The 12365-nt window shown below is 40.6% G+C and overlaps 1 protein-coding gene across 3 annotated transcripts in view; it reads right to left on the bottom strand.

Annotated features, from left to right (window-relative positions):
* Positions 1-12365, bottom strand: part of PRMT8 (protein arginine methyltransferase 8) — a 58671-nt gene that overhangs the window by 23613 nt on the left and 22693 nt on the right. For 2 of the 3 annotated variants that reach the window (XM_061360704.1, XM_061360724.1), the window contains exons 2-3: positions 8845-9030; positions 3937-4092 (exon numbers count right to left, since the gene is read on the bottom strand). In XM_061360704.1, the coding sequence (XP_061216688.1) occupies positions 3937-4092; positions 8845-9030 (342 nt within the window). The remainder of the gene's footprint in view (positions 1-3936; positions 4093-8844; positions 9031-12365) is intronic. The other variant, XM_061360714.1, reaches the window with a different exon arrangement.

Raw genomic sequence — 12365 nt, 5'->3', positions numbered from 1 at the left:
TTCTGTATTGTGGTACAAATCCATTTTAAAAAGCAACTCATTTCAGAAAAAAAGAAAACACTGAATTCTGTAGGTGAAGAAATAAGAAAAAATAAAAAGTGTTGTCAGGCTTTCCCCCAATTCTCTTTCAAGTCAGTAATCTGCTCAAATCTGTCCACTATTACAAAGCATTTGGATTTTACAAAAACTGTATTCCAACGAAATATGTCAGTACCTCAGTTTACAGTCATAAAATTATTTGCGTTGGAAGAGACCTTAAAGATCATCTAGTGCCATGGGCAGGAGCATCTTTCACTAGGTTGCTTAAGGCCCCATGCAACCTGGACTGAACAGTTCCAGGGATGGGGCATCTACCAACCTGTTCCAGGGTTTCATCATCCTCAAATAAAAAAATTCTTCCTTATATCCAGTTTAAATCTACCCTCTGTCAGTTTAAAACCATCGCCGCTTGTCCTATTACTATAGGCTCTTGTAAAAAGTCTTTCTCCATCATTCTTATAAGCCCCCTTTATACACTGAAAGGCCACATTTATTGTCTCCCCAGTGACTTCTCCAGGCTGAACAAGCCCAACTCTCAGTCTTTGTTCACAGGAGAGGTGTTTCAGCTCCATGATATTTTTTGTGGCCCTTCTCTAGACTCACTATAACAGGCCCATGTCTTTTCTGTACTTGTGACCCTGGAGCTGGATACAGTACTTCAGGCAAAGTCTCACCAGAGCAGAGTAGAGGGAGAGCATCACCTTTCTCAACTGCTGGCCATGCTTCTTTTTATGCAGGTCAGGATACAATCTGCTTTCTAACCTGTAAGCATGCACTGCTGACTCATACCCAATTTTCCATCCACCAGTATCCCCAAGTCCTTCTCTGCAGTACTGCTCTCAATCAATTCATCACCCAGTCTGTACTGACATTGGGGATTGCCCTGATTAAGTGAAGGACCTTGCACTTGGCCTTCTTGAACTTCATGAGGTTCACACTGGTGCAATTCTCAAGCCTCTCAAGGTCTGTCTGGATGGCATCACTTCCTCCAAGTATATCAACTGCACCACTCCGCTTTATGTCATGTGCAAACTTGCTGAGGGTGAACTCAATCCCACTGTCTATGTCATTAATGAAGATATTAAATAATCGTGGTGCCAGTATGGACCCGTGAGGGACCTGTGAGTTTCTTCAGCTCTATCTAGTTCTGTGTGTGTATGTTCATCTCTATAACCTAATGCTGCCAATGCCTCCTCTTCTACTGGAGTCTTTCCCTGAAAGAGCCACCACACTCCCACAGTTCTCCCCTGGGCTGTGTCCTCATCACCACCTTTTATATGAATCAGATAGCATCTAACATGTCCCTCAATTGTATGTGTCTGATTACCTTCTTCTTACATATACTTGTCTTGTTCATCTGAAAATACTATAGAATTCAGACAGTTCTACTTCAGTGACTGCCCCAAATTTTGTATGACTAAATGAAGCAGATGAGCCAAGTTTTCAAGGGATAATTGAATGTATTTTTCTATCCCTCAGTCACCCCTCCCGAGTACCAATATCCACATGCCAATCTTATCTCTACATGACTTACAACAGCTCCCCAAATAGATGAACACCATTGCACAGTCTACTGTCATCCTCCCACAATGGTCAAAGGTCAGAGCATATGAAGAAAGAAGAAAAACTGAGGGGGCTGGTTCTGTTCAGCTTGTAAAAGAGATTCTCCCAATCCAATAGTTAACTTCAACTATCTAAAAAGGGCTTGCAGAGAAAACAAAGTCAAACTCTTCTCTGAAGTGCACAATGACAGGGTAAGTCAGTGCTCATGAACTGTAGCAAGGGGAATACCTGCTGACTGTAGCACTAGAATAGGTTCCAAGAGAGGATTTAGAGTCTCCATATCCTTGGAGATCTTTCAAATTGGACAGGACAAGGCCTTGAGCAACCTGGTACAGTTTTAAATTTCAATCTGCTTTGAGTAGGAGACTGGATTAGATACTTCCAGAGGTCTTCTACACTAAACCTTTCTATGAGTCAGTGATTCTAAGCTTTACACCTCTTCAAGACCCAGACTGTTCTAGCAGTTGGCTGAGGTAGTAACAAGAATTAAGTTCCAACAGTGAGTAAAAAGGGATAAGAAGAACCAGACAGGGTAGTGGATGAACCTGAGAAAAAGTTCAAATTCTCAAATCTGAGGAGTGATTTCAGTGGCGCTGCAGTCAAAAAACCAACACTTTGCATTTGTCAGCAGTTCCTACATCATGCTATTTGAAAAATCACATCTAACTGTAGAGAAGTAACTGGAACATCTTGGCTCTATGGCAAATGTTTGCTTTTCAAAAGGAACACTCACAGTTTCCATTGCAATTTTTGTGAATAGGACCATAAATTCTGAGTTTGACAGTAAGATTGCCACTTCCAGATCTCTGAAATATCTGCTTTTCCAATGCAAACACAACTCCATATCTTGCTGAGACTCATGCTGAGGTAGCTCATGTGGCAAGAAGGTCAAAACTCTTAGGCTGTAGCAGAGGAGTTTCACACCTAGGTGAGATCCTTTGAGAGCTGTTTCCTGCATAGCACACTCCCCCCAGCTTCAGTGCTGAAAAATCCATGGATGAGTTGACACTGATGTTCTAATGAGCTTTATAAATGCCTGGAATATGGCCTGAACTGTAAAGTAGTCCAAAGCAGGAAAAAAAAACAACCAACAAACACAGACCTGTGGAAAACTATTTACTTTTCTTTTACTGGGTGAATTTGCTGCCAGTGAGCTGGCTCACTGTAGAATCAAATAAGCACCCGTGCCAGCATAAGGGAGGGAAGAAGACCATATGGCCAGGGATCTGAGAGACAGCATCATCATTTTGTATATGCTTATATTTTTACAGCACTGCAATATCCTTGCATGAGACCTGCATACCTGCATCAGAGAAAGCTACAGGTTTATTCCTCCTGAGGCACTGAGTTTGTGTATTTGGTTTACAAGAAATACATTCTAGCTGCCAACTCTGTATATTCTCATGTTTAAACTCCCAAAATTTTGCCAGCACCTTCTGATTTCCTATCTATACATCCATGCTCTAGTCTAATACTCAGATGATACTCAGATGAGACACTCAGAATTAACACTGGACTTTGAAAATACAAGCCTGAGAATTCAACAGGAGTCCTGCTAGTTCATGTATCATTACCAGGAATAAATATGATAGTTTTGATACTTAGCTATGTCAGTGCCTTCAAATGCACACATGTAGCAAACTGAGTTTTAGCAAGCAATTTTTTGAAGAAGTACGCAAAGAATCTACTTGACCTTTTCTACATTGTGTTGTGTCTGCAGGACACAAACAGAAGTCCAAAGCTAAAAGAAATTGTCTTTGTAATTTTAGAGTCAGTACAAATAGCTCTCAATATACTTAAAAGCAAGTATGTGCTCTCTTTAATGACTTCCCTGCAGAGAACTGCGTGTTTGTGCTTCTGAAGTTCAATGTACCTTTCTGCCTCTGAAAAGCATTACTGTTGGCACAGAAAACATGCAAATGCTTTCTTGTATAATTTGCTGAGTTGTAATGTACAAGGAAAAGTGTATTAAAGAAATTAGGTTCCAAGGCTACAAAGTTGCAGAACTTCAGAATTTAAAAAAGCAAGATATTTCCTTTGACTCCGCTGAGTGTGAGTCCCTTTAACTTTGTTGTTTGCAGCCAAGAAGAAATATGGATATGTAGCAGATCATCGAAGATTCACACACAGAAAATACATTGTTTCTAAATTTGCAAAAGGCACACTACTGCAAGTCATGGAAAGCAAGACAACTCCACTGAAGTCACTGTAAATCAAGCCATACAAGAGCTTGGGGAGGAGAATTTCCAACCAAGACAAACAGGAAAAGGTAAATCACCAAGACGTTCTCAGGCAAAATGTGCAAACTCAAAATATGACAGAAAGTCTTCTTACCCCATATACCTTCTTGGCTCCTGCCTTTGCAGCAAACATGGAGAGGATTCCTGTGCCACTTCCAACATCAAGGACAATCTTATCTTTAAAAACATGTTTATTGTGATACATTGAGTTTCTATAGGTTAATGTGCGCACTTCATCCTTTAACATTTCCTGTGATGAAAAAAACCCCATTGTGTTATTATTTGAAGAGCTTATATGCATCCATCACTGCTGCTGAATGCATTCACTTCTTATAATTCAAGCATTATTAATACACAACCTGAAGAGTGGTGTGCATACATCAAAGCAACTGTAAAATACTAGCTACTTGGAACTGAACTGTTAGGAAGCAGCGTGATATCCTTTGTACAGTTTTATTTCTCTAAATATTACTTCACTGTTATAATTGACAACCAGCATGCAATCTAACCACAGCACTGCTTTTGTCATAGATGGAAGCCACAGAGAAATCCAAGTTTTTCCCTTTCTCTTAAATCATGCACTACTTAGAGTCTCAGAGAAGGTTGAATACAAACAAAACTGTTCCATAAACCATTATAAAACAGCAGTCTTGATAGCCTTACCCAAAGTAACACAGGAAGCCCATAGCAGAGCTTGGAAATACTGTGCTATATGGTACCCCCTTACTGCTCTTTTGTTCACTCATTTATAAGACCAATTTCCAGAAGATATTAATGTATAGCCTAGATTACTTTCTCACTATTTTAAGTTGTCTTTGTCAGGTGTTGATTTTTGCTTTATTGATAGCAGGAATACATCACTTCATTCCATCGAAACCTTGCTCTCAGTCAAAATATACCAATAGAGCACACAGGTCAAGATCCAAGTGCCATTCGTAAGATAAGTGTAGGCCACTCAATACACACTTTAATATTCGAAAAAAGCTTCAGTTAGGTCTAGAAGGCTGAAGTTTTGCTTATATTACTGCCATAATTTCATAGTTTAAGCAAGTAGGCAAATGAGGCTTTGAATTTCAGGATAAAAAGAATCAATTCACTGTCCATCAATCTGGAGCATCAGTCCATTGGATTGTTACATATATCAGTTACTCACTTAACCTGTCTTGGCAGAAGACTTTATGTACTGAATACTGTAGATGAGTAAAAGGCTGTTTTTATCACCATAAAGCAGAGTTTGGTATCAATCAAAGACAGAGGCAGAGGAACAGTCCAACAACACTGATAAAGCACACTCTTATGGAGACTCTTTCTAAACATATTAAGGACAAGAAAGTGATGGGACTGTTAAGCATATATTTGGAGATGACTGATCTCCTGATAGCTTTCTTAGGTAAAATAACAGGCTTTATGGATGAGAGGAATGGATGCTTTTTTATCTTGATTTTAGCAGGCCTTTCAACACTGTTTCCCAACATCCTCATTTAAAAACTGAGGAAATGTGGACTACTTAAATGGACTGTGGACTGAAAACTGACTGAGCTGCTGCTCTCAAAATGTTTTGATCAGCAACATGAGACTCATCTGGAGGCCAGTCACTAGTGGCACTAGTAGTGCCAATACGATATACCTTTGACAACAACCTGGATGATGGGACAGAGTGCAGTTTCAGCAAGTTTGCAGTTGATAGAAAACTGCGATGAGTGGTTGATTCACCAGATGATTGTGCTGTGAATCAGAACCTCAACAAGCTGAAGAAAAAACTGACAGGAAGCTCAAGAAGGTCAAAAAGGAGAAATGCGAAGTCCTGAACATTAGGAGAAAAAGCCTCATACAACTAATATAGGCTGACGACTGGCTGTCTGGAAAGTAGTGTTTGCTGATCTTCGGAACATGGTGGACAGCAGTTTGAAGATGAGCTAGCAATGTGCCCTTGCAGCATTTTGGCCTGCACTGAAAAAAAAAAAACATTGCCAGCAGGTCAAGGGAGGTGGTTCAACACTCGTGAGACCATATCTGGGGTCCTGTGTCCAGTTCTGGATTCCCCAGGACAAGAGATGTTGTCACAGATCCAGTCACAGACCATGATGATGATTAAGGGATCGGAGAATCTGACATTTGAGAGAGGGAGGATTGTTCAGCCTGGCGAAGAGAGGGATGATGGGGATCTTATCAATGTATATCAATGTATATAAATATATCTCCCATGAGATTTTTCCAAGCAGACCCCTGAAAAGTATGAAGGCTGCTCTCCTAAAATCCAGGGCTGTCAACAAGACAAACAGCATAGACCTTGAGAGAGCATCCATAGTCTCAGGATCCTGAGCTTCATCTCATGGTAACTGCAGCCAAGACCATCACATCCCCAGATGGTTCATTCTTTTTAGTAAGTATCAGTACCAGCAGAGTACACACCTCTCTCCCACTGATTCAGGTCATTTGTGCCAGGAATTTATCACCATGTACTTTAAAAATGTCCTGGTTTGCTTATGTCCTGTTCAGTTGCCTTTCAGCAGATGCTGGGGTGATTAAAGCCTCCCATGGACCAAAAATCAGACTCATGTCCCATGCAGACATGAGATTTCTTTCACTTGTCTGAAGAAGACCTCATCTACTTCTTTTTCCTGGTGTTCTGTAGCAGACAACCACAACCTTGTCAACCATCTCAGTCTGCCATTTAAACCTAACCCCTAAGCTCATCATCTGTCCCATGCATTCCGTTGTTCTGTCTGCCATCTCACCTTCCCAGTCTGTCCCTCCTAAACATCCTGAATCCAGCCATTCTGACATTCCAGTCACGTGAGCAATCTCACAGGGATCAACATGATCCCTGTGAGATTGTAGCCATGCAACTGCACACTGATTTTTAATTCCTCCTGTACAATTCTTAGGCTGCATGTATTAGTGTACAGGCACTTCAGAGAACCTTTCTGTCATACTGATTTTCCAGAAAAGCTATGAGACCTTCCCCCATAATGCTGCCTCTTCGTACTTCCTTTTTTCTGTGCTTACACTTGGAGTGGGCCCCTTCTGCTCTGCTTTATTGACTGGCTATGAGGTGTTCTCCATCACCACATTTTTTGCTTACAATCTCAGTCTGCAACTTCCCCATGTGACTGTGGGTGATCACCCTCTATCATTCTCAGCTAAGATCTCCTCAGCAGCTTAGCCAAACTGTTGGCAAAGACAGTTTTGGCCTGTTTTGTCAGGTGCATTCCATATCTTCCTGGCAGACCTCCACCCTCAAAGAAAGTGCCATACACATAAAAGCTGAAAACTTGTCATTGACACCAGCTTCACAATCACTTGTGGACCTGCAGGAGCACTCCTGCTCAAGTCCTTATTTTCACTGGTACAATTGAGGCAAAAAAGCACCTGGCACACCTTGCGCGATCATCATCCCAAGAGTTGGGTAGTCACACTTTATATGCTCCAAGTCTCATTGGTGTTCATGTAGAAGAGCAGCACTAGCAATCCAAAGCTGATCTAAGGGCTGGATATATGTTAGCAGCCTCTCCAGTGTCCCTGATCCAAATGCTGAGACAGCAGGTCAGGTGAGCAGATCCCGGGGGCCGCTGTCCCTTGCAGGAGAGAGACTTCCACTACTTGTTGCTTTCTCCCAGTGCTTCTGCATGGCTCAGGGCCAGCCATTTCTGATGCTTCATTGGACAGAACTTCCCATCCCTCATCTACAATGAAGGCAGTGAACCTATTTTGTAGGTAGAGATGTTCAGGTGGATCAGGAGCCTTCCTGGTGTTGCCAGAAGTTACAAGTTTCCAGCCTTCACTGTCGGAGGAGTCTCCATTTCCAAACCTGGTAAGTACAGACTCTAACTGCTTTTCCTTTCAGTATAGTTGAGAATTTAGGCTCTTGTACTTGTCACAGTACAAGATCCATTCAGCTAACCTCCTCTAGCAGCTCCGTTACCTGTTACCACAGATTTTTTATCAGTCAATGCACACCTTCTGCAGGCAAGAAGGCAACCTCCCACTTTACAGCCTCAGCAAAAGGTCTCAGGTACATCTTGCACTCCCTGAGACCTACAGAGCTTTTTCCATCAAGGCCTCAATCTGATTTGAGTTTCTGATGTGTCTTCAATATTTCCCTTAGGTCTCCTTCCCACTCAGTTGCTCCTCCATCTTCTTCCATTCTTGGATGAAATTCCTGAATGTTACTCTGGCAACATGCAACTGGTAGATACAAATCTTCTGTTTATGTATATGCCCTACAATCAATTACTAGAGTAATGGAAACAGGTACTGGTTTTTAAGTGGTTTGTGAAAAGTGCCACTGATTTCACATTGTTGGCCTTTTTGCACCCTAGTCTTTAAGATCCCATCTTCTTATGTAATGTAAATATAAGGTATTAGTGTCTTCTTTAGAACTGGTCTACAGTCAGCTTTCTGACGGTAAATATTCTGATGGCAAATATATAAACCTCATGTATTTTGTGTTCTTCCCAGGAGAGTATTTATTGGAGGCTATTGGGCTATATATTCCCACTAATGCAGCCCATTCATCCAAGTAACATGTCAAGAGTCATAAAATTATTTGGCTTCTCATATCAGTTGAGCAGCTGTTCTGCTGGGATCTGTGCTCCAATATGAAAGAGAACAAAAGACCTAACTTAGCAATAAGGTAGTTTCCATGTGTGTTTGTGTTAGTTTACAGCCCTTATAAATACACTAGATTGATTTACTGATGAAGATTACCACTGTACAGACAGCTAATATAAACTGTATTGAGAACGCATTTATAAGGAAGTAAGTGGGGCATAGGTTCTGAATACAGGTCTCTAGAGAAGTGGGTGATATCTTTGGCACTGAACCAGATTATATGATCTTCTGAGGAAAGTCACAAGAATATAATCATAAGCAAGGTAAATGGGGTAAGTAACTACCAAATCAAAGAAACATTATTATGATTAATAACATGATGATGATTGTGATGATGGTGATGATGGTGATGATGATGATGGTGATGATGAAATAAATATAAGATTACCTCATGAATTCCAAAATGAGCATAGGAATCAAAGTAATAATCCCTGGATGTCATCTCTTCTGGATTGATGAGTTTTGCCATCTTGCCTCGGCCTGGGCAGCTTGGTTGCAATGGGACATGTATGACAGATTGAACTGGCTTTGGAACAACAGTAGGCTGAGGAGGCTGGGATGGTATGGGGCAAACCTAGGAGAACACGGAATATTGTTAAGAGGCAACATTAAAAGAAAAAATTTCTCTCTCTGACTAGCACAGTGATATTATTGTAACTAGCTAGGAGATAATAAGACCAAAGACACCTGGGGTATCATAAGCTGCCTTCTTTTCCTGGCTCTTCAACTTACTTGCTTTGAATTGGTAAATTCCTTTAATGGTTTTTTCCTTGATGTTCTTCTGGAGATACCCACATTAGTGCAGAGTAATAGCAAGTTACTGTTGGCTGAAGTGGGTGACTCCAAACATTGACGCAAGGCAGTTAAGAGCTAGGTTTTTTCCTTTAGTGTCTTTTTATGACAAACTGCCACATCTTTGTGAGAGGTGAGCTGTAATAAACTAATAGTTTCCCTGCAAAGAAAAGCTCATAATCAAAGGATTTTGAACACAGTGCTGCCAACAAGAAGGACAGGATTCACAGCAGATCTTTACTTGTTAGGTAATGTATTGATGAGGTAAGTCTGAGAATGCTCACAATATCTGAAAGAGCTTGATACTATCTGACAGTCTCTTAGCATGTGCAGAAAGCACTGTATGGAGCTGTGTGGTGTATGTGATCCATTAATTTAGTTTCCTGGGAGATGCAGGAGTAATTTGTTAAAACTCCCTCACCCACTCCATTTCTTCTTGTGTATTGCATCTCCAACACCTAAATTTCCATACAGGTAGAATGCACTCTCTTGATTCATATTTGACACCTGTATCATCTAAGACCGAAAACAGAATGTTTAACAAACATGAGACATAGACCATGTAAGAAAACTGTGAGAGAGAACTGGTTCTTGAAACTGCTTGCTTTGAAGCGAAGCCTTTTTCAGCCACTTCAAACTGCTGAAGCACTGCTCTGAAGTTTCTACATGGAGTGACTGAAATGCCAGATCAATTTGTCATAGACAGACTTCTCTGATATCATAATGGGAATTTAGAATTAAAAACCGAGGTCAACTGAAACCTAAGAATGCTATCATCAGCCATATGTTACATAATTGGTACTCTATCAAAATTTGAAGTGCACGTAACACCTAAAATAGCCATTAAAGGCCAGGAAGCACTTAAGTTGACTGATCACCATGGGATTCTTTTCGTGCTCTTCCATTCAATTTTCCAGAAAAAAAATCAGGCAGGTATAAACTATATTGTATGTTGATTTTCCTTCTGAGATTTCTGGGTTTCAGGAGTTTTGACAGATCTCTTTGCAGCACTACATCCAAAACTCTCTAGATCAAAAGCAATCAAGAAGCATACTTACAAGAATGAAAAACAATCTGTTATTCTAACAGGGCTATTAGAGGTTTAGCTTTTGTGGTAGTTCAGAGGGAAGTTCTGAGGTACATCTATTGCCTGTCTATTGTTGAAAGTGACAAATAAAGGAAAAGATGCTAACAGATTTTTTTCATCTGAATTAGGCTATAGCCTCTGGGAAATAAAGAGCTTTTCCAAGTTTAGTGTCATTTTATTTCCAATTTGCCTCTCAGGGAGTTGCACATGGGGATGAACTGTCTCTGCATTAATAAAATGCTTCAGGTCTTACATCTGATTTTAAAATATTGGTCTCAAACTCAAGGAATCTAAAAATAAACTGTATCAGTTTCATTCCTGTGCATTCATTGCAGAGTCACCTCTATATTTGGCACTGATAATTGTTAACACTAAACGCTTGCTGCTTGCACTGATACTGAAATTATAATGTCCCATCTGGTCTGATCCGGCAAGCAATTCTATCCCAACAAGTAATACTCAGCTACAGTGTACTGTCCCCGGGCTAAACTCCCACTTCCAGCTCCCATTCAGGTTTGGCATGGCAGAGTGAGAAGGTTGTGAAGGTGTCATATTCCTGTTAACAGCCCTAGTTTAAACTACAGTTGTTAGTCTTGACCTTCCCCTTGTATTCTGCAACACAGTCTTGTCTCATTTTTTGAGATGGAATACGTTTGCAATCAAATAGGATGAAGAAATTGTTTCACACTGTGTTTTCCTGGGAGTAGCTCAAAACCTATATTGTTATTTTCTTTTTCCTTCTGTAATGTGGGGCTCAGTAAATAACAAGGCAGTTTTCTAGGACTGCCTTTGCACAAATGTGTTGAACTATCTGACGGGAAGATCTAGCTAGGTTTCTCACTGTTCTGCCCTTGTTGGCCTGTTCCCTTTTATGTACATCAGAAGGGACTCATCAGCATCATCTTCATACCTCTTTTCTACAGTGTACCTCATAAGGGAGAATAAAAAGACTGCCCTTTCACTTCTCTGCAAAGCCTGACATTCAGCTTGCAAGGCCCTATAAAAGAAGCCTCCATAATGTGTGGTGGGTCACCCAGGTAAGCTGATCAAACTCCACGTAAATTCTGAATTACATACTATTTATCACCATGACTACAAAGCCATAAATGGTGCATAAGAATCTTCAGGGTTCTCTAGTCAGAACGCTAGGTAATGAGCTGTATTTTAAGGATGATTAGGCAATTCAGCCCTTTTTTTATTTTTGGGGGGGGACACACATGACATGAAGTTAAAAAAATATATAAGGACAAGTTTTTCTGAGGCATGAAACCCCGTCTTTGTTAGGGGTTTGTTAGCAGTTGTTTTCACTTTGTGGTCAACTGTAAGTTATGGAAGGCATGCTACTGTTATCTGGAAGCAGTGAGCAGAAATGTAAACATGACTGATGGTTTTATTCAACTCCAAGTGAAGAGAGATATTCATGTGCCAGATTACTTTAAAATGCCTCACATCACAAGGCACAGCTTGTTTTAGAAATAGCAGCAGAAGTTATAGAAGCCTGTACTGAAAATATCAAAGTTGAAGGCAGTGAAGAGGAAGAGTTTGTTGCAGATCATTGCATAAAGAGTTACGAAGCTACGATGCCAGAGAAGTGCGAACTTTTCCATTGTTTATTTTCTTCCTGGATGATACTACTGCCTTTGCTGCTGCCTAAGCGCCTGCCTTGCTAAACACAGTCGTGGTTCCAGTGATGTACAAATAATTAATTCTATACTTCCTTATGAGAAACTCCTCAAGATAGACACAAAGGGGAAAGGAAACATAAAACACCTTGGTACTTCAAAGCTACATTATAAAACCCTGGGAAGTGCATGAAAAGGGACACATACACTACTATAGCCCCCACTATCACTGTTCATGATGTGTTTCATATAGGGGAAGTACTTGTGCCACTGGACAGCCTCTTCTCCACTGCAGCATCATCCTGTCTGACCCTCTAGTGATACAGAACAAGAACCAGAAAGTGCTAACAACTATAAACCCAGTTATTTTTAGGCCTTTTCTCAGTAATAGACAGCTAAAATTCACAT

Source organism: Neopsephotus bourkii, unplaced genomic scaffold (assembly GCF_033783945.1).
Source record: "Neopsephotus bourkii isolate Nb327-2 ecotype Australia unplaced genomic scaffold, CSIRO-AGI_Nbou_v1 NB_107, whole genome shotgun sequence".
NCBI lineage: Eukaryota > Metazoa > Chordata > Aves > Psittaciformes > Psittacidae > Neopsephotus > Neopsephotus bourkii.
Note: the sequence above shows the minus strand (reverse complement) of the source record. Positions and strands in the feature narration are given on the sequence as shown.